Raw genomic sequence first — 27,998 nt, 5'->3', positions numbered from 1 at the left:
CGGATGCGCAGCCGGCCCTCTCCGCGCCCACGGACCCACGTGAGCGCCCAGCCGGCGACATTCCTACCCCCCGCCGCCCGCTCCTACCCCGGGGCGGGGAGCGGACTTCCACCGCCACGCGCGGGCACACGGAACACGGAGAGGCGCACACGCGCGCACACGGCAGGGAGCCGGGGAGAGCTGGCGGGCTCGGGTGCGCCCGTCGGCTGCCCGCGTGCGCGCGGGGCTCGGCAGGAATCCCCCGCTGCGACGGGCGGCCTCGCGAGGGCGGCCCTCGGGGGCCCGGGCCTCCAGCCCTGCTCGCCTCCCGGCCGGCGCTCGGGGCGCAGGAGCGGGCGGGCCGTGCTCGCGGCTGCCGCGCCGGGCGGTCGGGGGCCAGGCGGTGGGAGGGCTTCCCCTCCTGCCTCCGCGCGTCGCCCCTTTTTTGCTCCGCGGAATTCTGTGGCAAGGCCGCGACGGGGAGGATGGCCCTTCCGCGGATGTTTTTAGGGGACCGACTGCGCTCCAGAGAGTCTAACGGAAGACGGGCTGGAGGCCGGAGAGTCCGACGTGGCTCCCGGCGGCGGAGTTGCAGGGAGGAGCTGTGCGGGAGCCGGCCCCCCGCAGCCCCCGCAGCGCCCCCCCGCAGGCCCCCTCCCCGCGTGTCTCTCCTAGCCCCATCTGGTTCCCATTACTCTCCCGCCCACGGCTCGGAGGTCGGGGGGGGGAGGGGGCGGGGGCGGGCGGGGGCTCCTAGGGCCGGTCCACCCGCTCCAGGCCCGGCTGGGGGCGCGAGCGGCCTGGCTGCGGGAGCCCCCCCCGTCCGAATCCGCAGCCCCGCCCCGCCATTCCGCACTTGTGAGTGGCCCGGGGCCGGCGGGGCGGGGCGGGGCGGGGGCGGCGCGGGCGGGGGCCGCTTCTGCATTCCCGCTCCGCGAGGGGACCTTTCGGCCTGGGGGGGGTGCGCCGCCGGGTGCGATTTCGGTGGCTGCGCTGCTCGTCTCCTTGCCCCTGAGCCCCAGACGCCGCGAGGGGGAGACGGCGACGGGCGGGATCCGCACCGCGCACAGCGGCTGCTCCGGGGCGCCCCCGACCCCCGGGGCGCCGTGCCCCTCCCCCACCCTCTGGTTATTTTGGAGCTCGGGCTGCCAGCCGCTGGCCCCGGGTTTCCACGTGCCTCCTCCCTCCGCCTGCCCACGCGCCCCGTGACGCACATCCTCCGCCCACGCAGCCTCTGTTCCAGGCGCCCCCCTCTCTCCCACCCGGGCCCCTTTGGGGCGGCGCCGAGCCCCCGGTCCGGGGAAGAGGGCGGAGGGGGGAGCGAAGCCCGCGACGGGTCACCGCCTGGGCGCCGGGCGCTTGGGTCCCAGGCCGGGGAGGAGGACGGGGGAGGAGCCGAGCCCGGGGCCGAGCGCTGGGCCCCGGGCGGGCACGCGTCCAGCGGGGGAGGAAGGGAGGCCAGCGCCCAGGCCCGGGCTCGCCCGGTCCCCTAGGGGACTCAAGGGGTCTCCCTGGCTGCGAGAGTGAAACTCCCGGGTGTTTTTAGGGTTGTCGTGAGGTTCAAGTGACAGGATGTATACGAAAACTCTGTGAAGTGCCAAGCAAATTTAAGACGTTCTTGCTAGTTTGTGCCTCTGTATCCCGAGATAATGTATTTATATGTTTCTTTACATCGACTTGTGTATCTGTGTTTCTGTCTCTCTCTAGGTTTGTATCTGAGCCCCTATGTGTGGATTTAAAAATATATACGTTTAGAAAATCATTGACTTGTGAAGCCCCGCAAGAGGCCCAGAGCGCCCCCGCAGCCGGAGCTGCTGAGATGTCTGTTCTTCGCTTGCCTCCCACTCCTACCACCCCCAACTCCCCTCCCACTCCCTTCCGCTGAGAACTAGGAATTTCCAGCCTTTTGCACATGGAGAGAGACAGAGACAAAGAGACTGAGACTATGAGAAGCGATAGAAAAACAAAGATAAAAGATAGGTGCGTGTGGGGGGGATGATAAAAAAGGGATAGCACAAATACAAACATCTTGCTTCTTTTCTCCGTGAGCCCCATTCTCCCCAGTGTGGGTTCGGGACCACTTCCCTACCTGACTCACCTGCTTCCCCCCTCCTCCATCTGACTGTTCCCAGAGCACAGCAACAGATCCCATTTAATCCAGGATTAAGTCATTGTCTACTCTGGTCTCTTCCAGGAAGGGAAACCGTATCCCCAGTCCCAGTATTCCAAGAACAAGGGAAAAGATTGTGAAGAAGTGGGTGGAAGAGGAGTGAGGAAATTGCTAACCAGAAGGATTGTCGTTCCTGGGCACGTGTAGATTCTCATCTAGCAGACTGCACTGCTCACATTCCCCTCCCCTATGTCTTTACCAGGCCAAATCCAGTTCACTCAGCAAGGTCTGGCTCACATGTCACCTTCCTGCACCCCCTCTAGGCACGTTTCTTCCCTCCCTCCGCGGCTTTGTGGCTCTTTGTTCAGTTACAGTTGCTTGTCTCCCTCAACCCAGGACTTCTCCAGGGTAGGTGGGCTATCTGGTGGGCCCTCTGAAATGAATGAATGATGATGCTATTTCCTGGTCTGAGCAGTCTTGAAAAGGCTGAATTGACACATTTTACTCCAAAAGGGGCTGAACCTGGGCAACACTGAAGTGGAGAGGTCTCCTTTCTTAAAGTTTCCAGTGAGTCTCACGAGTCTGGCTCTTTGGTCTTCAAGAATATCCACTGCTGTGGGGCACATGGCTGGCCCAGGCTGTAGAGCATGCAACTCTTGATCTTGGGGTGGTGAGCTCCGGGACCACGTTGGGCGTAGAGTTTCCTTAGATAAAAAAATGAAACTAGAATCTCCAGTGTTCTGGTAAATTCATACCCGATGGGAAAGGTAGAAGACTAAAATCCTTGCTAGTAACAGAAAAATATGAATACAGCATAACGATAGTCATTGTTTTCTTTGTAACATGTTGCAGTGTAAGGAGTGTTGTCCTGCAGTTTAGTCACTTTACAAATAACCCTGACCTCTGCCTTTAAGGAGGAGGTAGGGAGATAGTACAACAATAGGGGTACAAAATGATGACAGAAGAAGAGGGGGCAAGTGATGTCTCTCCTGCCTGGGGTTGTAGGAAACCGGTTTAGGCAGGCATCCAAAGGGCAGATGATGTAGCCTAGGATATTGATGTATATAGATTTCTAGGAGAAAGGGTCAGAGCCAAATGTAAACTTGCATGGAGATATGAAACAATATGTTTCAGAAACTAGAAATTGTTCCTTATTGCTGGATAGGCTAAGGTGGTGGTTAAAATCCAATCCAGGGAGGGGCACCTGCTTGGCTCTGTCAGTTAAAGGATCCTACTCTTGGTTTCAGCTCAGGTCATGATCTCAGGGTTGTGAGACGGACCTCTTGTGTCAGACTCCGTGCTCAGTGTGGAGTCTGCTTGTCCCTCTCCCTCTGTTCCTACACTACCACCAGCCCTGCCCCGTGCTCCTATGCTAGCACTCACACCTGCTGTCTCGCAAATAAATAAATAAATAAATAAATAAATAAATAAATAGGGCGGCCCGGGGTGGCTCAGTGGTTTAGTGCTGCCTTCTACCCAGGGCGTGATCCTGGAGTCCCGAGATCGAGCCCCACATCGGGCTCCCTGCATGGAGCCTGCTTCTCTCTCTGCCTGTGTCTCTGCCTCTCTCTCTCTCTCTCTCTCTGTCTCTCATGAATAAATAAATAAAAATCTAAATAAATAAATAAAATGTAAAAAAAATTTCCAAAGGAGGTATGCAAGTCCATTTTATTTCTTTCTGCAAGTCCATTTAATTAAGTGTATTATAACCTAGTGCTTTTCAAACTGTGGTAAAGGACCAATTTTAAAAATTCCAATCTATTGTGTCCTATTTTTATAAAATACACTAAACATGAATTATTAGAAAAGTAAAATAAAATCCACATTTTTATTAGATTCAATAAAGATTCTCTGGGGATGCCTGGTGGCTTAGCGGTTGAGTGTCTGCCTTCCGCTCAGGTGCATGATCCTGGGATCCCAGATCAAGTCCCAAATCCAGCTCCTTGCATGAGCCCTGCTTCTCCCTCTGCCTGTGTGTCTGCCTCTCTCTCTCTCTCTCTCTCTCTCTCTCTCTCTCGTATCTCTCATGAATAAATAAATAAAATCTTAAAAAAAATAGACTCAATAAAGATTCTCTGTCAAACTGTTAGAAAAGTTTCTAAATGCTTCCATTTACTTTCTGAAATGCCTTTTTAAAAAAGATTTTATTTATTTATTCATGAGAGACACACACAAAGAGAGGCAGAGACATAGGCAGAGAAAGAACAGGCTCCATGCATGGAGCCCAATGTGGGACTGGATCCTGGGACTCCAGGATCATGCCCTGGGCCAAAGGCAGGTGCTCAGCCACTGAGCCACCCAGGCTTCCTTCTGAAATGCTTTTGTTGCAGTTTTGTAACAAGCTTTGAATAGCACAATTGTAGTTGGTTTCTTTACATCTGTGTTTTCTTTTTTTTTTAATTTATTTATGATAATCATACAGAGAGAGAGAGGGGGACAGAGACATAGGCAGAGGGAGAAGCAGACTCCATGCACCGGGAGCCCGACGTGGGATTCGATCCCGGGTCTCCAGGATCGCTCCCTGGGCCAAAGGCAGGCGCCAAACCGCTGTGCCACTCAGGGATCCCTACATCTGTGTTTTCAATCACACTAGGGACCCTGGGCTTCATCACCAGGGATACGAGGGAATCATAAAGACTGTAATATGGCAGTGACACAGGCAGATCTGCATTTTGGGGTAGTGTGGATGAAGAGTTCTTTTTTTTTTTAAGATTTTATTTATTTATTCATGAGAGACACACACAGAGAGAGGCAGAGACATAGGCAGAGGGAGAAGCAGGCTCCATGCAGAGAGCCTGATGTGGGACTTGATCCCAGGACCCCGGGATCACTCCCTGAGCCAAAGGCAGATGCTCAACCACTGAGCCACTTAGGTGCCCCTGAAGAGTTCTATGGCTGCAAAAACAGCAGGAAAGCCAGCTTGGAGGAAACCAAAGTGGTCCAAGTGAGAAGTGGCAAGGTGCTAGACTAAATCACTGGCATGGGATGGAAAGGACCCATTCAGAAGAAAGGAGGTAAAATCAGTAGAATTTGATGATTAGCTATGGGGTTGAGATAGAGGAAAAGAAGAGGTTAGGGTAACTCTTGGGCTTCTAGCTTGGGTGACTGAATAGATGGAATGGAGTGTCTTTATCATATATTTATTATCTGGAATCCTTTTCCCAAACTAAAACAATTGTGAAAACCAAAACTTTTTCTTAACTCATTTGACACCAAGCCTAATCTGTCCTGAACTTACTTATTCTGTGGCAGCTCTCCTAAACTTACATGAAGTTATTTATTTATTTTAAGATTTTAATTTATTTATTTATTCATGAGAGACAGAGAGAGAGAGAGAGAGGCAGAGACATAGGCAGAGGGAGAAGCAGGCTCCATGCAGGGAGCCCGATGTGGGACTCGATCCCAGGACCCCGGGATCATGCCCTGAGCCAAAGGCAGACGTTTAACCACTGAGCCACCCCAGGTGCCCATACATGAAGTTATTTATAGTTTCATTTATCCTACATTCCATTCAGTGTGAATATTTAGGTCTCAATGCAGAAAAATTAATTTGTTTAATTATAGAGTGCTGTCCCAGGCCCCATTGTGATTGTTGCTCTATACGTTGTATATGCAACATATTACCTTTCTAAAATCCAAAAATATTCTAAAACACATTAATTATCCAGATTTCCCACCCCATTTGCACAATGGTCTTGGCCTGAGTTTTTGGCTATTTGCATACATCAGATCCACCTGCAGATAATGAATATTCATTGCATTGTGTGCTGGAGACTCTGAGGATAATTCTATTTTTTTAAAGATTTTTAAAAAAAAAAAATTATTTATTTATTTAACAGAGAAAGCACAAGCAGGGGGAGCCGGAGAAGCAGGCTCAGTGGCTTCCCACTGAGCCAGGAGCCAGACACTGGCTCAATCCCAGGACCCTGGGATCATAACCTGAGCTGAAGGCAGACACTTAACCAGCTGAGCCACCCAGGCACCCCTTAAGATTTTATTTTTATTTTTATTTTTTTTAAGATTTTATTTTTAAGTAATCTCTATGCCCAATGTGGGGCTCGAGTTTACAACCCCAAGATCAAGAGTCATATGCTCTACTGACTGGGCCAGCCCGGCACTTCCCGAAGATGATTCTTGAAGTGTTTTGAGCAGTGTCCTCGTGATAAAAATCAGGCTAAAAGCTTCTTGCGTAATTCCCTTAAGTGACAGAAGTTATTTGGGTGGTAAGGTGTAATGTGTTTATGGACAATGCAGTCTCATTCCTATATACCTCCTTTTTACGTGTTAAAAGTAGTGATAGTGATCTTCTGGAATTATTTCCCAAATCTGGAATTAGTTCTTCTGTTCCCTGGCCTTTATTCAAAACCAAAGAGTGAGCTATGAATGGTGACAATTTGGGACCTGGTAAAAATGAATGAGTGTGTGTGCATGTGCACATGTGTGTCTACAAGTTTATTTTTTTAAACTTTTGGATTTACAGAAAAATTGAGAAGATAGTACAAAGAGTTCTCCTAACTTCATATCCAGTTTCTATTATTCTTCCCTGATATCAGTATGGTATGGTGCATTTGCCACAATTAATGGACCAGTAATCATACATTATTATTAATGAAAAGTCTACAGTTTATTCAGATTTTCTGTGTTTTACCTATTTTTTTTTCTATTCCAGGATTCCATCCATGATAGCATATTCAGTTAGTTCTTGTGTTGCCTTAGCCTCTTCTTGGCTCTTAGAGGTTCTCAATCTTTCCTTGTTTTTGATGACTGTGATAGTTTTGAGGAGTACTAGTCAGGTATTTTATGGTTTGGACCTCTATTGGAATTTATTTAATGTTTTTCTCATAATTAGTTTAGGTTTATGGGTGTGTGGGGTGTCATTGCATGACATCAAGTGTACATAGGATCTTTTTTTTTTTATTATTCATTCATGAGAGATGCAGAGAGAGAGAGGAAGAGGCAGAGACACAGGCAGAGGGAGAAGCAGGCTCCACTCAGGGAGCCCGAAGTGGGACTTGATCCTGGGACTCCAGGACCATGTCCTGGGCCAAAGGCAGGAGCCAAACCGCTGAGCCACCCAGGGGTCCCCTGTACATAGTATCAATGTGATTCTTACTCTTGATATTATCCTCCTCACGTCAGCGAAGGGAATGTGCGTGAGAGACACAGGGTAACTACTGCAGCAGGGGTAGCCCAGATTTTTCTGTATAAGGATGAAATTTCTTCTGCCTATGGCTCAGATCCATTTTGACTCTTTAAAAATACCTTCTTTTGAAAGCTTGAACTTTTCCGAGCAGTAACCAGCCTTTCCTGAATTTCCTTGCTAGGCTCTATTTCTAGTGCTCCTATCTACCACTGTCAGATCCTCTAAAAAATAATAATAATAATAATAATAAGATACTTCAATTTCTACTAACATTAACTGAACATCTGTTTATGACCAGGCACCTTTCTAGACCCTCACTGTTTAAAATCATTTAATGGGAAACAGCACTAGCCCAGTGCATAGAAAGTACTCAGGCTTTTGAGTAAGCCTTGGGTTGAAACCACAGCCCATCCCAACTGTGCAATTTTGGGCAGGCTCTTTGTCTTAATCTCGGCTTCTTAATTGGAGATATTTGTCTCCCAAGATGCTATAAGGAATAAAAAAACTTTCTCCTAATCCTCACATTCATTTTACTTCCAACTCTGCCATCCTCACGGGCACCTGACTGGCTCCGTCTGAAGATCAGGGACTCTTGATCTCAAGGTTAAGTTTGAGCCCTAGTTGAGGGTATAGATTCCTCAGTAAATAAACAAATAAAGAAATAAAAATTTACCCTCCAAAGCTCTATGCTTACATTTTAATTTTATTTTTAAAAGTTTATTGATTTATTTTAGTAAACTCTACACCTAGTGTGGGGCTCATACTCACGACCCCGAGATCAAGGTTCTCATGTTCTAGGGACGGAACCAGCCAGGACCGCCCTAGGCCTATACATATAGATTTTTTCTATAGGCCTATATTTTTAAATGCTAATGCTTATTTCCATAAAACGGACACAATTTTTTGTGTACAACTTGTTTTAAATCATGTAGGACTTTGGAGAACACATCGTCTTAAAAAAAAATTGTCCTGTCAGGATCCTACTTATAAAGCGGTCTCAAGGCTTAGTTTCCCATAACAGAACGATCGTGGTAAACAGGAAAGAAAACAGAAGGAACTTGAGACAGTTTTGATGGAGATAATCAAATTTGGTCAAGGAGGCCTCGCCCATTCTGCTTTTCTATTGGCTGAGCCTACCGTCAATCACACCAGTTGTAAATAACCGGGAGGCGGAAGCATGTTGTTAAGGGGTGGGATCTTCCTGTCGCCCTTGCTAAGGTGAGGGCTCTGTCTCTAATAGGCTGAAAGCTCCTGTTCCCGCCCTCTCGCCGCAGTTGCTAGGAGGCGGGGTTTGGAGTTCGTCGAGGCCCGGGGCTCGCGGCTCCGCCCATGCGATTGGTCGGCGCGGGGCAGGTCTTGCAGCGGATAGGCTGCTGGCCCTGCCTGTTCCGGTTAGTTGCTGGGGAGAGGCACGTGAGGAGGAGGCGGCTTGAGGCGAGCACGGCGGGAGGAATGAAAGTGGCGGTGTCGCCGGCAGTTGGTGCCGGGCCCTGGGGCTGGGGGACCGGGGGCCGTGGGGGCGGCGGGGCAGTGCGGCTGCTCCTGCTTCTCTCCGGCTGCTTGGCCTGCAGCGCAGGTACCGCCGGCAGCGGCTGCCGGGGGGCGGGGCGGGGGCGTGGGGGTGTCCTGGGGCGCCGGGCCCGGGCGGCCTGCGGGGTCCCCGGAGCGGGGAGGAGCCTGGAGGCTCGCGGGAGACCGAGAGGGGCCCGGCTCGGGAGAGGACGTGCGGGGCCGCGCGGCTTCCGGCGCTGTGACCGACCCCGCGCCCTCGCCGCCGGCCGCGCGGCTCGGGGCCGGACCGGGGCCGGACCGGGGCCGGGTGTGGCTGGGAGGGAGTGGGCGCCGTCCTTGTGAGTGAGGTCCCGGCCCTTTAGAAACAACGTGTCGCCGTCCGGTTCGCGTTTCCGGAAAAAAAAAAAGAAACCGCACCCCCAGCTAAACCCATCATTCAGCGTCAGTTTTTTCTTTTGGGGAATTTACTCGTTTCTCGCGGCGACTCGCTGCCGTCTACCGCTGGGCGATTGGCTTTGGACGGAAAGGAAGCCCCTCACCGCGGACGCTCTAACTCCTGACACCTAGAATGTTGCTAGAAAACCTTCAACCCTCTTATCAATCAAAATGCACAACAGAAAAACTGGTGAGGCCTCCCGGTTCGGCCGGAGGGAGCTGGAAGATGGGGTTAAGGATACCCTATCTCGTAAAGGCCGATGCGCTCACCTTTGCTGCCTCTCGCGCTGTCACTTGCGATTATGTCTAGCTGCAGCTTTGAGATTGCCTCGGACCCGTAGATCTAGTTCCAAAGTGTAACGTCCTCCGAAATGTTTTTTTTTGGGGGTGGGGGTGGGGGGGCAGGTAGGTATCCAGGAAGGTGCTTTTGCAGCGGAGGGGCCCAGAGTGACGTTGACGGGCTACTTAGGATCTGATTGAACTTGGGCCGGTGGTTAACCTGTAAAATGGGGCTGTGTGGATTGTGGGGGAGAAAGAATGTATGTGAAAAAGTCCCTACCTAGTTGGAGCTGGATCAGCAGACACTTAAGTTTCCTTAATGAGAACAGTGGCGTCTTAACTTGGAGAAGGGTAAATTTGGCATGATATTCCGTGTGACCTGGTAGCAAGTGGGTGGCAGCTACAGAGACATCATCCAGTAGAGAAGAACTTTCTAAAAGCCAAAGGTACCTAACGATAAAATGCAGTACTTCAAAAGGTAGGTGGCTTTTTCTCACTGGAAGTTTTATATTGTAAAATAAATAATGAGCTTATTTTAGGCTATTTGGCAAGCACAATTAAGTATAAAGAAGTAAGGAAAACCCTCGCTGTTTATTCCATTCAGGGGCAATCTATTTTAGCACACTTTCTCCTGGTCTTTTTCCATGTATTTCCAATAAAAAAAAAAAATGAGGGGGGTGTCTGGCAGGCTCAGTTGGCAAAGCATGTAACTCTTGAGCTCACCATTGTGAGTTTGAGCCCCACGTAGGGTATAGAGATTAGTTAATAATAAAAAAAATTAAGATTTTATTTATTCGTGAGAGACACAGAAAGACAGGTAGAGACATAGGCAGAGGGAGAAGTAAGGAGCCAGATGCAGGATTCGATCCCACACCCGGGATAGTGCCCTCAGTGGAAGGCAGAAGATGTTCAACCACTGAGCCACCCAGGCGTCCCTTAAAAATAAAATCTTTTTTTAAAAAATTTTTATTTATTTATGATAGTCACAGAGAGAGAGAGGCAGAGACACAGGCAGAGAGAGAAGCAGGCTCCATGCACCGGGAGCCCGACGTGGGATTCGATCCCGAGTCTCCAGGATTGCGCCCTGGGCCAAAGGCAGGCGCCAAACTGCTGCGCCACCCAGGGATCCCTTATTTTTATTTTTTAATAGCGAGCTTTAAAAAGTATAGTGTTCGGGGAATCTCTGGGTGGCTCAGCGGCTTAGCGCCTGCCTTTGGCCCAGGGTGTGATCCTGGAGTCCTGGGATCAAGTCCCGCATCAGGCTCCCTGCATGGAGCCTGCTTCTCCCTCTGCCTGTGTCTCTGCCTCTCTCTCTCTCTCTCTCTCTCTCTCTCTCTGTGTGTCTCTCATGAACAAATAAATAAATCTTGAAAAAAAAAGTATAGTGTTCTGTTACTTGGTGTTACGAGAGAGAAGGGGCTAACAAGTGTGATTCTTTTTGTTTTGTTTTTTTTTTTTTTTTGGACAGGTGTATTTACTTTGGGCTTTGTACATAGACTGGATATTCTTTTAAGGAAGTGATAGGTTCTTGTACAGCATTTTAAAAAATATTTCCCAATGTTTTTGCATACCCCAGTGAATTTGTCAATGCAGTAGTCAACTCAATGACCTTACTCTTATACTCTCCAGAAGAAAATAAACTTTAAAAAAAAATTTTATTTATTTAAGTGATCTCTATACCCAACATGGGACTCGAACTCAGAACACCGAGATCAAGATTCACATGCTTTTCTGACTGAGCCAGCCAGGTATTCCAAGAAAATAAACTCTTGAACCATATCTGTGAGTGGGTATTCTTTCAGTACGTTAAAAAATATTTTTTAAATTTATTCATGAGAGACATAGAGAGTTGGAGACATAGGCAGAGGGAGAAGCAGGCTCCCTTCAGGGAGCCTAATGCAGGACTCATCCATCCCAGGACCCCAGGATCACAACCCAAGCCAAAGGCAGACACTCAACCACTGAGCCACCCAGGCGTCCCTCTTTCAGTACATTTGTGGGCTTGCTAGTGAGACAGATGTCGACAGGATTTTGAAAAGGTTTCATTTTATAAAAGATAAGTTAGGAGGAAATCCTAATTACTGCGGGAGTAAACCCTAGTGAGAAGCTGATAGATGGGGGTTCAGGGCATGCTCCCTCAAAATATAGCATCTTGGCATATTGAATATTTGAAGCTGTGGGAGTTTAAGAAAACCGATGCAAGAAGTGTCTTTGACCTCCCTACCTCACCCTTCTCTGAAACTGGCCATAAAATCCTGCGAGGTGCCTTCTCTACCTATACTGAGGAAATGCAGACGATGGGACAGCAAGAGGAATCCAAGCAAATAGGCCTTACTCAGTTTCCCCCAGTTTACTACTATGACCACATACTCTTTACCCTCTCATAGTCCTCCACAAGTGTCCACTCTTCATCACACATAGCATAATAGGATGTAGGTCTGTTTCTTTGGGTCTGCATTTCCTTATGAAGGTTTTCATGTCACGTAAAACTTATTAAGTAAATATGTATGCTTTTCCATTGTTAATTTGTCTTTGTCAGTTTAAATTTTTGGGCCCAGCCAGAGGCCCTAAGAGGATCAAAGAAAATTTTTCTTCCCCTACAATATCAAGACTGAATTTCTTATTTTTTATTTTTTTAGATTTTATTTATTTATTTATTTGAGAGAGAGTGCACCTTCATTCATGAGGTGGAGGGAGGGGCAGAGGGAGAGGGAGAAACAGACTCACCACTGAGCCAGGAGCCTGACATGGGGTTCGATCCCAGGACCCTGAGATCATGACCTGAGTTAACAGCAGATGCTTAACTGACTGAGCCACCTACATGGCCCAAGACTGAATTTTCTTAAAAATTGAGGTATAATTCACATATAATAAAATTGGTCATATTTGCCTATTCTGGACATTTCATATAAGTAGAATGATATATGGTCTTTTTGGTCTGACTGCTTTCATTCAGAATAATGATTTCAGGGCAGCCCGGGTGGCTCAGCGGTTTAGTGCCGCCTTCGGTCCAGGGTGTGATCCTGGAGACCCGGGATCAAGTCCCACGTCAGGCTCCCTGCATGAAGCCTGCTTCTCCCTCTGCCTGTGTCTCTGCCTCTCTCTCTCTCTGTGTCTCTCATGAATAAATAAAATCTTAAAAAAAAAGAATAATGTTTTCAAGGTTCATCCACGTTGTAGTATGTATTAGTACTTCCTTTTATGGTTGAACAATATCCCGCTGTATAGATGGACATACCACATTTTGTTTTATCCATTAGTTCATGGACATTTGGATCTCTATTTTTTAGTTAATTGTGATATAGCTGCTATGAACAGTCATGTACAAGTTTTTGGGTGAACACGTGTTTCGTTTTCCTGGGTATATATCTAGGAGTGGAATTGCTGGGTCATGTAGTAACTCTGTGTTTAACACTTTGAGAAACTGCCGGACTGTTTTCCAAAGAGGCTGTGCCATTAGACATCCCCAGCAGCAGTGTATGAGGGTTCTAGTTTCTCTCATCCTGGCCAACTCTTGTTATTCTCTTTGATTTTAGTCTTCCTAATGAGTGTAAAGTGGTATTTCATTGTGGTTTTGATTTGTATTTCCTTGATTACTAATGATGTTGAGTGTCTTTCCATGTGTCTGTTGGGCATTTGTGTGTATCTTCTTTGGAGAAATGTCTATTCAGATCCTTTGCCCATTTTTATAATTGTGCTATTTCTCTTTTTATTGTTGAGTTGTAGCTGTTTATATATTCTGGATAGTAGACCCTTATCAGATATATGATTTGCAAATGTTTTCTCCCATTTTGTGTGTTGTCTGTGTACTTTCTCGATACGGTCCTTTGAAACACAAAAATTTTAGATTATTTTGAACTTTGATTCATCTGGTTTTTCTTCAGTTGCTTATGCTTTTGTATCATATCTAAGAAACCGTTGCCTAATCTGTGGTCATGAAGATCCATACCGATGTTTTCTAAGAGTTTTATAATTTTTGCTCTTAGGTTTAGGACAGAAATTAACTTCAAGATCTTAGCTTCACTCGAAAACCATTTTGGGTGGCTCACTGGTTGAGCTTCTAATCTTTTTTTTATTATTATTATTTTTAAAGATTGATTGATTTATGATAGGCAGAGACACAGGCAGAGAGAGAAGCAGGCTCTATATCGGGAGCCCGACGTGGGACTTGATCCCGGGACTCCAGGATTGCGCCCTGGGCCAAAGGCAGGTGCTAAACCACTGAGCTACCCAGGGATCCTCTACTGGTTGAGCTTCTGCCTTTGGCTGGGGTCAGGATCCCAGAGACCTGGGATGGAGTCCCACATCGGGCTCCCCACAGGGAGCCTTCTCCCTCTGCCTATGTTTCTGCCTTTCTCTCTGTGTCTCATATGAATAAATGGATAAAATCTTAAAAAAATAAAATAAAACAAAACATTTTGGACTGGCAGGTATCATTGCCTTTTTTGTGTGTGTAACTTTGGTTTTTTAAGGTTTGGCTGAAGTTTTTGTAATGTTTTTGGGCTGTTTTTTAGTTTATTTAAATCTACCTATCTTTGTATCTAGACCAGAGTAATAACAAAATTTCCACTTAGTAACACTTCATAGATTGGTAAGTACAATGTAGAACTCTAGAAAAAAGTTATTTGTGATAAAGAAGGTAGCTTGTACAAACTTGAGTGGGAAGGTACAAGAGGTGGTCACTTTTAAACCTTGAATTGGCTGGGATTGAATACAAACTTCTGAATGGAGAATCTTCTGTCTTGGTAAAATCAAAGGAAGTGCATATAGTAATTGCTCTTAAAACAGCTGGAAAAAAGCAACTTTGTGATCTTTTAGTATCTTCTCAAAGTATTGTGTATACAAAAACATTGCCACATCTCTTCATCCAACTCAGGAAAAGGATAGAGGAAATAAATGGAGTTACTTTAGCTATGCCTTTATTAAGGAAGCAGGACCTGCGTGTGAATTTCAGTGAAGCTGTTCACTAGCTGTGTGACTTTGGGCAAATTCTTAATCCTTCTTAAGCATCAGGTTTTTTAAATTTGTGAAACAGGGATTAGGAGAGTGCCTGCCTCCTAGCTTGTTGGAGAGTTCAATGAAAAACAGCATACTATCTTAATAAATACTTAATAGCAGCGTTTATTATTGCTTATTCTGGGTTAGTGACTATAATATTTAAATAATTAAATTTGACAGAAATAAGACTCTGCCTTATTTCTTCTCTCATTTCAGTTTTCTTGTTTATCAGTCATTGACATTTTAATCCCAACTTTAAGAAAGTGGTCAGTTTCAATGGTACTGTGATGGCATCGTATGGCAGCGGGTGGTAGCTACACTTGTGGTGAGCATAGCATAATGGATAGACTTTTAGAATCACTGTGTTGTACACCTGATACTATTGTAATATATGTAATGTATATTACAATATTATATTGTATATACGATATTATATTGTAATATACTTCAGTTGAAAAAGGAAAACCAAAAAAGTGGTCAGTTTCTTTTTATGAAATGAATTCTAGTTATTAACTTGTTCTGTTATACTCAATTCTTATTTCTTTTCTTTGCATAAAGCTGGAACTGATGGTGTGGTCATGCTTCAGGAATCCCAACTTTATTATATGGATAACAGGCAACAATTCTGTTATAAAAATGTGCTTATCCCAAAGTGGTATGATGTGTGGACACGGATACAGGTAATAATTTGGAGGCCTCTGGCTGGGGCAGCTTCTGTGAATATCTTGAATGTTTGTGATTAGGTTAGGTAGTACCTTGACACATTTTCTTCCTTCACACACAATTGGAAAAGAAAAAAAAGTATTGTCAGCATCCTTGTTAGGGTTCAGATTATCTTGAATTGTGTTTTCATTAGTAACCATTTATACTTAGTGTTCCTCTCTGCCTCTCTTCCCTTAAGTAGCTTATAATACTTGACCCTAAGGTAACCTTCCTTCCTCTTTTTCCCAAAGAAGCTTCCTTCTTGTCCTCTCTCTCCTACACACACACATACACACACACACACACGCACGCGCAGTCACGCATGTGCACACTGCCCCCTTAAAGGCCTCTCTTATGCCTTGTCCTCTTTCTTCTTCTACATGCACACGTGCACAACCCGCCGCTCTCCCAAAGGCCTTTCTTATGCCTTCTTTGGCCTGGAAACTGTTGCGTGCCTGTTGGGATGTAAACTCTTTTGCCTTGCTGTTCCTTTTCTATTTTGATTCTACATGAAATGTTTCATAAACCCTGTGCCTAAAGTTTCCCCCTGACTTGGTTTCATTCATTTCATAACACTGTTAAGCCACCTGGCAAGTGAGAATGTCTGGCTGTAATAATGATTGAATAAAATGAGTCCTTTTGGTAATGCTGCTGCATCTATAAGCATAGTTACTGATCAGAGCATTTGTGGTTCACATCAAAAACATAAGGGTGAGCTTGTGGTTTTCTTTTTTTTTTAATTTTCTTTTTTTTATTGTCTGATATAAAGATCATATTCCATCTGAGACACATTATAACCAACATTTACCCATAATCAGTGATTGGTGACAAAGGATTGAACTTCTCAGCCTGTCATTATGGGAAACATTTTTCGTTTTCTGGGGCTGTTTCTGCCTGGCAATTTTCTTAATATTCTAGAGCCTTGTTTTGTATGATCTCCCACAAATAGCTACAGTGATAACTTCAGCTTGGAAGTCTTTTTTTCCCCCTGTGTTGTTCTGGCTTAATAGTAGATTCAGGGATGCCTGGGTGGTTCAGCGGTTGAGCGTCTGCCTTCGGCTCAGGGTGTGATCCTGGAGTCCTGGGATCAAGTCCCACATCGGGCTCCCTGCATGGAGCCTGCTTCTCCTTCTGCCTGTGTCTCTGCCTCTCTCCCTGTGTTTCTCATGAATAAATAAATAAAATCTTTTTTTTAACTTTTTTTAAAAGATTTTATTATTTATTCATAGAAACACAGAGAGAGAATCAGAGGCAGAGACACAGGCAGAGGGAGAAGCAGGCTCCATGCAGAGAGCCTGACGTGGGACTCGATTCAGGGTCTCCAGAATCATGCCCCGGGCTGCAGGCAGTGCTAAGCCGCTGTGCCTCTGGGGCTGCCCAATAAATAAAATCTTAAAAAAAAAAGTAGATTCAGATCATATTAACAGCAAGACATTCTAACAGCTGCCTCTGTGTACCATGTGCAATGTTACTTGCCCAATTATGTTTAAGCCACTGCATCTCTGTATTTCTTATAAGCCTTGTGGAAAACTGACACTATTACTGATTTAGCTGTTTAGAGGTTTTTAAAAAATTGTATTTACGAAAATTTAAAATCCCTCTTCTTTCTCATCCTCATCCTGATTTTACTTCTGTTACAGATCCGGGTAAATAGTTCCAAACTGGTACGAGTCACCCAGGTGGAGAATGAAGAGAAACTGAAGGAGTTAGAGCAGTTTAGTATCTGGAACTTTTTTTCCTCCTTTTTAAAAGAGAAATTGAATGACACCTATGTTAACGTGGGTCTATACAGCACAAAAACCTGCCTCAAAGTTGAGATTATAGAGGAAGACACGATGTACAGTGTCATTGTGACCCGGAGTAAGTCTTACCTCTGTTTTTCTGGTAGATTCTACAGTGAAAAGGGACTGAGCTTTGGAGAGTGTAATTAATGAGACAGAGAAGTTAGTTAGCCCAAGACAACTCCTTTTTGCTTCTAATTATAACCTGAGTACACCACTGCTTCAAACAGTTAAGAGTCTCTCTCCCACATAAAACCCTTTAGGCCGAGAAGAGAGACTTCACTGTAGGTCATTCTGAGTACCTTCTTATCTAGATTTGTGAAGACTTGTGTTCCTAATACTTCCAGTGGTCCTGAGCTGATAATGCCTACTGTTCTTCAGAGTAAGATGGATTTATTCCTGCCTTCTGGGCATTTCTAGAAAAGTTAGATGTCCAGAATATATAGACCTACATTTGAAGACCTGAATGGTTGAATAATAGAAACTAAAGATGGGTAGAACTGAATATTAATATTTTATAAGTAAAAAGAGGATTTGTGAAATTGTAAGTAACTATGAAAATCACTGAAGTTTAAGGCTTATTCAGTGGAACTGGGAGTTTTCTTTTCCAAATATGTCTGAGAAAGTTTCACAGAGGACTGGAGTTGTTATCCTGTTGAATTTTCTGACTTTTGTTCCCTCCTTGGTTACCAGCTAGGGTTCTGGGATGTTGTGAATAGCAGAAACATTCCTGGGTTTTGCTACAAAATATATTGTGCCCTTCTAATTGTCCCATGGTTCCACAGGTTTTTGTTGTTGTATAAGTATTTGCCTTTTTTTTTTTTTGCCTTTTTTTTAATGCTCCTTTTACCTATACTGATTCTTCTTGCTCCTCTTCTGTTTGTGGGCCTCCCCTAGACTCAGAGCTCTTGATTGTGAATGCTGTGGGAGTGTCTGGTATGTCACTGAGGGGCCTCTGCTTGGGTCCCCTGGTCCCGGGTGAGATGTGTTTGAGTGTAGGCTTTTCCAACACAATGTATAGCAGAAGGAAGTAGGTGGTGGTGTTGGGCAAGAGAAGCAGCCAGTTAGAGAACAACTGAGGGCCCAGACCCAAAGTTCTAGGCAAATCTGCTGAATGCGAACCTGTGAGTGACTTTCGGCAGGAAAGCCAGAGTGGTAGAGACCCCTTGTGGACAATTGCATGAAGTACTGATGGCATTCCTGGCTCCATCCAAAGCAAAGCCTAGTTTCTTTTAGCCTTAGCATAGATAGCCAAAATAAAAATAAGATCTCCAGAAAAGTACAGGTTAGACAGAGACCTGCTTCTATTTTCTGTTTGGAAAGGTTCCCAGGCTTTGTGTGGAATTTACAATACTGTTTAGGTAGGTGGTTTGCATTTATAGTTAATCCTTGAATAGTATGGGGGTTGAGGTACTGGCTGATTTACCCTGTTGCCTCAGTTGAAAATCTGCATATAACTTTTGACTCCTCAGAACTTAATTATTAATAGCCTGCTGTTGACTGGAAGACTTAACTGATAGCATAGATGGTCAGTTAATACATATTTTGTTTGTTATACATATTAGATGCTGTATTCTTGCTATAAAGCAAGCTAGGGAAAAGGAAATGTTACGAAGAAAACCATAGGAAGAGAAAATTCATTACAGTACTGTGATGTATTTGTCAGAAAAAGCCTGTGTATAAGTGGACCCATGCAATTCAAACTCCTGTTGTTCAAGGATCAATTGTATTTTATTAGCTGACCAATAATGCCAGCGTTGTCTTTTGTTCTATAATGCCTTAAACTTTTGTTTTCCCTTTGAAACAGAAGTCTTTATTTATTTCAGGATTTGACCCCAAACTCTTCTTCATGTTCCTCCTTGGACTTACGCTATTTTTTTGTGGAGATTTGCTGAGCAGGTAGGTTCCAAGGCTGGAGTGCAGAATGATGAGACTTGGACCCGCCCTGCTTGGTTTTTATCATAAAGTGCTGCCCTTCCCTTTTCTATGCGTTTTATGACTAGGCACATTGCCTCCTTGGAAAAAGTTGTAAATACTTCAGTACATGTTATGATTTTTGCTTTTTTCTTCTATTAAACAAGATTGGCAAGAATCAAATTCTCCCGTTGGATTGAGCCATCATGTGAGGGGATTTAGCCAATACATCACATCCCTTTCAAAATAACATATTAGGGGATCCCTGGGTGGCGCAGCGGTTTGGCGCCTGCCTTTGGCCCAGGGTGCGATCCTGGAGACCCGGGATCGAGTCCCACATCGGGCTCCCGGTGCATGGAGCCTGCTTCTCCCTCTGCCTGTGTCTCTGCCTCCCTCTCTCTCTCTGTGACTATCCTAAATAAATAAAAATTAAAAAAAAAAAAAAAACAAATAAAAAAAAAAAACAAAATAACATATTAAGTCCTCATTTTTACAGGGGCATGTGTTGGTGAGTTTCATGTCATTCAGAGGTAAAGGAACAAACACTTATTCATTTCCTGTTTTTAGGAATCTAGCTAAGCTAGGTGAAACTGACGTGTACAAATAAGAAAACATATAGATAACAAACACTGAACAAATGTAGAATCGACATTAACTTTGTACACAAGTAAAAAAAAAATATTTGTGGAATAGAGAATGAAAACTACACATTGGAGTTTGAAGTTGGGCTGGAGTGAGATTGGTAAAAGTTGTTCCTTATTTTGAGGATCCTGAGAGAAACTCACAGTGAGGGAGGAATGTCTGGCAGAAAGAGCCTGCATCTGCTTTATCTTTCTGGGTAATCAGTTCAGTTCCAGTTTCAGTGTCCACTCAGGCAGTATCCTTGCACCTTTCTTTCCCCCAGTGAAATGGGGCAATTCCTTAGAAGAAAGATTCTCATTAAAAACTGGGTTGGGGGCAGCCGGGGTGGCTCAGCGGTTTAGTGCTGCCTTTAGCCCAGGGCGCGATCCTAGAGACCTGGGATTGAGTCCCACGTCAGGCTCCCTGCATGGAGCCTGCTTTCCCTCTGCCTTTGTCTCTGCCTCTCTCTCTCTCTCTCTGCTCTCTGCTCTCTGTGTATTCTCATGAATAAATAAAATATTTTTTTAAAATGTAAATTAAAAAAAAACTGAGTTGGAAGAGGTGCTGCAATGGGACTTTGAGACCAAGCAGAGGCTTATTGGTATATATTTGATACCAATCCGCATAAGCCAGCCGCAATTACGTTGTACCAGTCTTGTCTAATCTGCTCTACTCTTATACTTTTTTTCTGTCTTTTGGCTGGGATAGTTCTTGTTCGAACAGTGCCATGTATGAAGACCACATAGTCATGAAATAATGTTTCTTTCTGCAGAAGCCAAATCTTCTACTATTCTACTGGGGTGAGTGTGGGAATTGCGGCCTCTCTACTAATCATCATTTTCATACTGTCCAAGTTTATGCCCAAGGTAAGTTGCAGAGTCCTCATATGTAGTCAGGAGGATCTTAGAAAGTTGAGAGACTGTTTTCTCAGATAATCTTACAGCACTGAAAATTTGCACTGGTGACTGATAAGTCAGTGTCCTTTTTCATTGACTCTTTCCTTAATTCAGAAAGGTACTTTCCATGATGAAATTTGGAGCCTGATTATATACAAATTCCCCCTTTATATTTAAAATTCTGTGCACAGTGGGGAATTAAGACTCCTTCCTGTTTGCTGATTACACAGCTAGGCTTTTAAGTAATTTAGCACCTCATTTTCCCAGTGTTCTTTGCATACTATGCCATTTTAAATATAAAGGATGTCTTCTTAAAAGATGTGGTTTTTGTGCATTTTTAGTAGGTTGAATTTTTTTAAAATCGTAGTTCCATTTTGCTGCTTTTATGTATGGAAAGCCTGTTGTAACTTTTTGTTTTCACTTCTACTCTGTCTTAGAAAAGTCCCATTTACGTCATCCTGGTGGGAGGCTGGTCCTTTTCTCTGTACCTCATTCAGCTAGTTTTAAAAAATTTACAAGAGATCTGGAGGTGTTACTGGCAGTATCTTTTAAGTAAGTGTTGTTGGTTTTGCTTTCCTTTTTATATGTTTATAGGTTGTTTTAGTTCATTTGATCATGAAAAGATGTTGCCTGTTTACAGGAGTCCATGCCATTTTATTAATCTTTAAGAATAATAGTTCTTCACTTTATTTCTAACCCTGTGCAGTTGTCACATTAAATGAAAATCAGAAAAAAAAATAAAAAATAAAAAAATAAATGAAATTCAGGCTGCCAGGGAAAAGACTTTAATTGGTTGGTGTTTATTAGTACACCTCTCTACACAATAGGCATCTTTCTGAAAAGCTATAAATTGACTTAGTAATATATATAATCATATGTTAAATACATTTGAAGACCTTAGGAGTAAAGGACTCTACAGTGAATCTTTCTGTAAAGTGAAGATCCTTTGGTTACACAGTTTGTGACCCTTAATCTACCTTTTGAGAGGTGCTTAATCTGGATTTCTGTATTATTAGGCTTTTTAAAATAGACTCTTCTAGCATTGTTCAACATGTACCTTTAATTCTCCACTTGAACCAAATAAATTTGGGGACAATGGAAAGGGTAGAAACTCAGAGTAATATATTTGAGTAATGAAAAAAGTGTGAATAACTGGATAAAGATCTTGTCCATTTTCCTGGTTCAATAGGTGCTATGTCGTGAATGCACTACAGCTCCCCACACAAATTATTTTTATCAGTTAAAGATGAAAAAGAATGTTTTCTGATGACTCTTCTCATAGGCTATGTCCTCACGGTTGGATTCATGAGTTTTGCAATCTGTTACAAGTATGGGCCCTTGGAGAATGAACGAAGTATCAACCTGCTGACCTGGACCTTGCAGCTGATGGGCCTATTTTTCATGTATTCTGGTATCCAGATACCACATATTGCCCTTGCAATTATCATCATTGCACTGTGTACTAAGAACCTGGAGTACCCTATTCAGTGGCTGTACATCACTTACAGGTGACTGAAATGCAGTATAACTTTGTATTGGAACATGCCATGTGGGATGCAGTTGCCAGCAAAAGGGTATAGAGGCGTTGACTTGGGAGCCTCTTTGTTCATGGAAATTGATTGCATTATGCTTCTGCTTTTGTTCTTTCCAAATCTTTCTTTTCAGACTCTCTATAGGCATATTTATAATTTTAGTTTAGTAATTTTATATTTAAAAAAGCATCCAGTAAAGTGTCATGTGTTCCTGTTACCACTAGGTGGTGCAGAGTATATCACTTTTATGCCACATGCCTCAGGGTCACCTGGTCTCAGATTATTTCATGTTGATTCTCAGGTTGCTCTGGGAGTTCTAAGATGTAGTTCAAAGCATGATATCATTTTGCATAGTGAACATGGAATGGTCATAGATTCTGAAGTTGTCAGTGGTGGTTCTATTATACATAGTCAAGGTGATACCTTTAGTTTGGGGAATCCCAAGTTAATGGACCACAATCTTATACCATCATTTTCTTGTCATTTTTCCACTTATTAGAAAATACATATTTTATCTATCATTTATTGGAAATAAGTGAATTTATTCACGTTAGTGAATAATATTGATTACTCTGACTTGTCATTCCTAGTCTAGCGTGTCAGGAGTGTATTATAAGTAAAGATTTCTAAAGAAGAAAGGTGGGAATGATGACTCTTAATGTCCAGGCTCTCTACTGTATACTTGGCTCACTGAAGGGAGCTAGAGGGCAGGCTGGATAGAAATTACTGATTAATGATTCATGATGTTATTTTGGTGAGCACAGAAAGATGTGTAAGGCAACAGAAAAGACTGTGCCCCCTCGTCTCCTGACAGAAGAAGAATATCGGATACAAGGAGAGGTAGAGACCCGAAAGGCTTTAGAGGAGCTTCGAGAATATTGTAACAGTCCAGACTGCTCTGCTTGGAAGACTGTTTCTCGAATCCAGTCTCCAAAGAGGTAAAGTCTTGGCCAGCTATTCCAGGCATCTAGCAGGGTAATTGTGACCTTGCGTTTTAATAGAGATCATACTTGTAGATAAACATTTTGTATTGGTAGTTTTGTTTTCCTGTTCATGTAGGGGTGGTTGAGAAAAAGATACATATATATATCATCTATGTTAAATAGTAGCCTGTTTTCTGCTTCTTCAAGGAACCATCTCCTCTGGATTTGATTATAGTATTGAGAGGAGAAGACTCCAGTATCACGTTAAGTTTCCTGTGTCTGAGTGGGTTTTTTGCAGGAGGCAGTGGTGTTCCCTTTTTATTTGGGAGCAACTGTACCAATGAGTTTGTGAAGCTTCAATTTGGAATCCTGATGGCCATATGTTTATAGGGCCATAAACATGAATAAATGTGTAATGCCCCATAATCTTATCAGGATTACAGATGACTAAAAGAACCTTAGCACTTTCCTAACTAAAAGGATAGGCTAGTGCTTATTAAGCAGGATGGGGTTTCAGGGGATGTTGGCTTATGATCCCAACTTTCCTTTTCTCCTTGTTTCTTGCTTTTAGTCTACTTACCTGCCAGAGTAAGGATAGACTGTAAAATTTGAGCTGTGAGTGTATCAGGGGTTTCAGTTTGTTCTTATTTTGAAAGGAAACCAGAAAGGACAGAAGGCAGGTTCTTAATGAGTACTATCTTCTCTTTTCCAGATTTGCTGACTTTGTGGAAGGTTCTTCTCACCTCACACCAAATGAGGTTTCTGTCCATGAGCAGGAATATGGATTAGGGAGCATCCTTGCCCAGGATGAAATCTATGAAGAAACATCCACTGAAGAGGAGGACTCAGACCCTCAGTATCCTGCTATCACACAACAGATCAACTCCTGACTTAGGTGGTGGTCAGTTATCTTTATATGGACTGGCTTGGTATCTCAATGGTCCATGTTATGTTTGTGCACCATTGCTTCTCAACTCTTTGAAACAGGATGAGATAGCATAGAAATCCTCCCACTGAAATTAGAGGCCTGAGTAGGCATCCCTTTGGAAATGGTCTTGGTGGTCTCTGTGGGATCTCTGAGGGAGAGTGGGTAAAGTAGTGAATGCTTTCAATGCTTCCTATTGGTTGTTGGCCCACGTTTATGTTTCAAAAACAAAAAACTGGATGGCCACACCTAGCATGGCATTCTAGCGCCTCTTAAGGGTTGACTCGGTGGTAGCATTTCTGCCACCATCACTGGCACTCAAAAGTGAGAACTGTTACATGTGCAGCAATGTTTTCAGACCCTCGGCTGCATCTTCCAGAGAGAAACCCATAAATCTGAGCCTCCTTTTCTTCTTTTCTTTCAATGACTTTAGAATAATATTTGTTTTAGCTGTTTTAAGAGGAAAGTAGATTTTTATTTCTGTCTTGTTTTTTAAATGGATATATTTTTTTAAATGTAACAAACTCTTGTTCCAGAACCAGCAAGTGTTCCAGGTTGACAAGCCCATAGGCCTCTACATGCTTATTGATATGGATTATCCATTAACGCCCCAGAATTGTTGTGTTGAGCTTTGAATTAGTTCTCACAATATGATATTCTAAGTATCACTTGCTTTTAGGAACATTCTTGTGAACTCTTCTGTAGGGGAGGTTTTTATTATATGCAACTTTTAATTCTATCTTAAGACATTTGCATTCTTCCCTTCCCGTTCCTCCTTGTTCCCTTTGCTCTTTCAGGAAGTGTCTATTTCCTCAACTGTGATGTACAATTTAGGGTTCGTTCCATTTCTTATATTCTTTTCCCCTTGGTTGGTAGCATTATTCCTGCTAGTTGGGAGAAGTGATCGTTTTTTAGAGAATTTAAATACTTTTTACATGCTCTCTGTTTTTCCTGTCAGTGGAACATGTATCTTTGAGTTGCTATGGAATCAAAAAACTCTCCTTTTCTTCTCTCTTCCTTTGTCTACCCATTCTAACCATTCTTTTCAGCCTTTATCACTTTTATGCCCCGCCCCCCAATCTAGCTAATTTGTAAGCCCCGACACTATCTGTGAAGTTTCCTTGCTACAACATACAAGTTGTAGCTATGTAGCTGCCACAATTTGCATTGCTACAAAATAGACCTCCAGGTAATCTTGATGCCTCTTCATTCACCTATCAGGATCAGACACATTTTTCTATACTTACTGGCAGTTCCATTTCTGACCAGAGATTCATGCTGCCTTTTATCACAGTGGCATTAGTTTCAGATTCTTTTACCATTGGAAAGTACTTTTATAGACCAGCAATGGCATTTATGAGGGAGCAAATTCCCAAGTCTCTCATTTGCTTGGTTCTGTCTTGGTGATCTTCACCCCTGTACCTTGGAAGAAGCTGTAATTACTCTAGCCAGGAATATAGACACTGATAGCAGGAGCACAGCATCAGGCTCACTGGTTTACCATGATCATGAAGAAGGCAGATGATTTTTTTTAAAAAGCTGTAATATCTCCTTCAGACCAGCCATTTATCAGATAATCTTGAAAGGCCCTGGGCTCATTGCTGACTTCCAAAATGTCAGCTCTGAGACTCCCCTCCAGGTGGCCAGTTGATTATCACCACTAGTGTTTCCCATAGCTTTAAACTGTCCTAATGTGACAACTACCTCAATTGGCTGCAAATACACATATAGTAGAAAGTGAAAAAGCAGTATTTGGGCAGATGCTGAGGGGTTAAAGTTGCAGGGCAAACGAGCTTTATATTGGGAAACTTTTATGCCTTTGTAAATTAGGTACATGGTAAAATTTTATCTCTCTGCAAAGAACTGTTAGGACTCCTGGAATATAGTATTTTTTGCTTTATTTATAGAAATCAAGATCTAGCATATTTGAGCAGCAGTTGATTTAAAAAATAATTCATCTGTACAAGTGGTCTCAGGATTACCTGGACTTCGGTGCCTTCCCCCAGATTGCTTGTTGGGGAGGTGGTAGCTTGCCTCCAGGATGACTTTCCCTGCCTCTTATCTTTATCTCAGTGAGAAAGCACTGTGAAGCAGGGCAAGAGTCTCCTCTTTTTCTGCTTAAACTCCTTGTGAAATATAGTTTCCATCTCCAGGCCACTTCTTTTCACCATGTTTGAACTTGGGGTGAGTAAAATCAAACTCAGTTTATTACTCCATGTCTGTAGTCAGAGACCCGAGCTGTAGGCAGTGGAGCTGACCATAGGTCCTGCGGCAATGAGAGCTGCTCTGAGACAGTGAAGGACGACAGTGCCTTTGGTGTGCTGCGTGTCCTTGCCCTGCCTGCTTGTGTGGCTCTGCCCCAGATGCTTCAGAGCCTCCATAGGCCCGCAGATTGCTTGACTCCATAAACCTTCTTCGGAGCTCCTCTTGTCTCCCTCTTGGCCACTTAGTCTGCTGGCTCAGTCACTACTTGAAGCCCCCACTTAATTTTCTCTGGCAGTTACAACTCTAGCAATTCAGCATAGTCTCATCTCTCAGACTGATCTCATCGAAAAGGATTGAAGGGATAACCATGGAGTGAGCTGAACATTGGAGCCATGTCTGCTGCCATGTCAGCGTCTTGCTCGCAAATATGCAGCTGTAAATTGGCCCTAGGGCTCAAGGTCTCTTCAGCATCGGAAATCTGTCGCAGCTAATTGGTCTGACCAAGTTATGTAGAGCATGACTGCCATTAATTGGAATATGAGAGCCAGCTGGCCTAAAACATTTCCCCTTCCCTTCTCCACACAGATTGCTTTCATGAGACCAATGGAACCAATCACCAAAAATAAGGGCAGTTTTGCAACTAGGGTGTCTTCTAAGAAGAAGGTCCTATCAGCCACATCATCCCACCAAAACTGGTTTATTTCCTCCCCCCAAATTCATGACTTTTATGTCTGTTACAAAGAGGTTTCTGCTGCTCATAGTCTTTGGGTCCCAGTGTTCTATTTTGTGCTGATACATCCCATTCAAGGCCTAGCCCTTTCTTCACTGACTTCAACCCAATTCCCACCTGGCATATACGTTAGAGATTTGATGAATGAAAGGACCCAAATAGGCCAGATAGTCCTTCCTGGCCTTGATATCCATAAAAAGCTTGGAAATGGATTATGCAATTGCCCTTAATCTTTTTGTTCCAGAAAAAAGATGGGCTCAGATGGATGCCTGCGTAAAAATGGTTCTTAGCTGTGTACTCATAACTTTTCTCTGAATTGAGTAGTGAAAGTTGAAGTAGGAGGAAAGGAAATTAAATGTCCTTCTAGTATTCCTTTGGACTTAGGTCTGACATATGAGATAATAACCTATATTGAAATGCCAAGAACTTTATTTCAACCAAGGAGAGGATGGTTTGACAGATTTATTATGCCTTCATATTACATAGGCACTGAAACCAAGTAATAAACATATAAAAATAGCCATATGCACAAGGCAAATGCACCCAAAACCTCTTGTTTATGTTTTGATGTAGCAGAAATTTATTATTATGTTTAGGCAAACCTATGCAGTTATGGTGATCAGTGGTATCTTTTGGTAACTTAGCTTATGGACTCAGTTGCTGTTGAGGTGGATTCTAGATGGTTACTACCTTAAAAAGGGTGTTTGGTGCCTTATGTGATGGGAGCCAGAGCCTGCTGGGAATAAACAAAGCAGATTCATGTCCACATCAACACATAGCTTTAGTAGGGGGTGGGAATCGCACACAGCCTCCCCCAAATTTGGGACTTTGGGCTCCCACATCCCCTGCCTGTGTGTGTCATTTTCCTCTTTATACTCTTGACTCTTGACAGTAACTTGAAAATGGTGAAATCATCTTCTCTGAACTTTCCTACAGCATGGGCAGCATTCGTATCACTTTAACCTACTAGATAGCTCATAATGTGAGTATTAGGACTGTTACAGCCAGCCATTGCCTCAGTTTCCCATGTTTGTGGAATTGATGGTGAAATAGCAGGACTAAGGAATTCTTGGGTAAGTTTTAGCCTGTGGGTAATGCCTTAGTGTTGTTTTAAAAGATTTGTCATTTATATTTAAAATAAATGTTCACAAATGTTTGAAAGGAACAAAATGATCAGGGATGGCTCTTTGCCATGGGTCTCATTTTCACTCTTTTCTGTAAGAAAAAATAACAATGTCTTATTATATATTTTTTCATTTTTATTGTACAAATTTGTAAGTAATCCCAATTTTAATAAAGTTTTATAGACGATA

The 27,998-nt window shown here is 43.7% G+C and overlaps 1 protein-coding gene across 1 annotated transcript; it reads left to right on the top strand.

Annotated features, from left to right (window-relative positions):
- Positions 1 to 3: 3 nt before the first annotated feature.
- NEMP1 (nuclear envelope integral membrane protein 1) lies at positions 4 to 27,998 on the top strand. Its single transcript, XM_055328374.1, has 11 exons — positions 4 to 382; positions 757 to 837; positions 8,629 to 8,808; positions 15,015 to 15,136; positions 16,799 to 17,018; positions 18,766 to 18,838; positions 20,247 to 20,340; positions 20,808 to 20,922; positions 21,653 to 21,878; positions 22,667 to 22,840; positions 23,538 to 27,998. The coding sequence occupies exons 1-11, from the start codon at positions 4 to 6 to the stop codon at positions 23,713 to 23,715; spliced, it is 1,842 nt and encodes a 613-aa protein (XP_055184349.1). The 3' UTR covers positions 23,716 to 27,998.

The sequence above is a fragment of the Nyctereutes procyonoides genome, unplaced genomic scaffold (assembly GCF_905146905.1).
Source record: "Nyctereutes procyonoides isolate TBG_1078 unplaced genomic scaffold, NYPRO_anot_genome, whole genome shotgun sequence".
Lineage (NCBI taxonomy): Eukaryota > Metazoa > Chordata > Mammalia > Carnivora > Canidae > Nyctereutes > Nyctereutes procyonoides.
Note: the sequence above shows the minus strand (reverse complement) of the source record. Positions and strands in the feature narration are given on the sequence as shown.

What these genes read in the sequence shown, in the direction of transcription:
- NEMP1 (XM_055328374.1), top strand. Translation starts at nt 4, where the DNA reads ATGCGCAGCCGGCCCTCTCCGCGCCCACGGACCCACGTGAGCGCCCAG. An exon ending in GGGCGGTCGGGGGCCAGGCG is followed by an intron (nt 383 to 756) that starts GTGGGAGGGCTT and finishes CACCCGCTCCAG; the next exon opens with GCCCGGCTGGGGGCGCGAGC. An exon ending in TGTCCAAGTTTATGCCCAAG is followed by an intron (nt 20,341 to 20,807) that starts GTAAGTTGCAGA and finishes ACTCTGTCTTAG; the next exon opens with AAAAGTCCCATTTACGTCAT.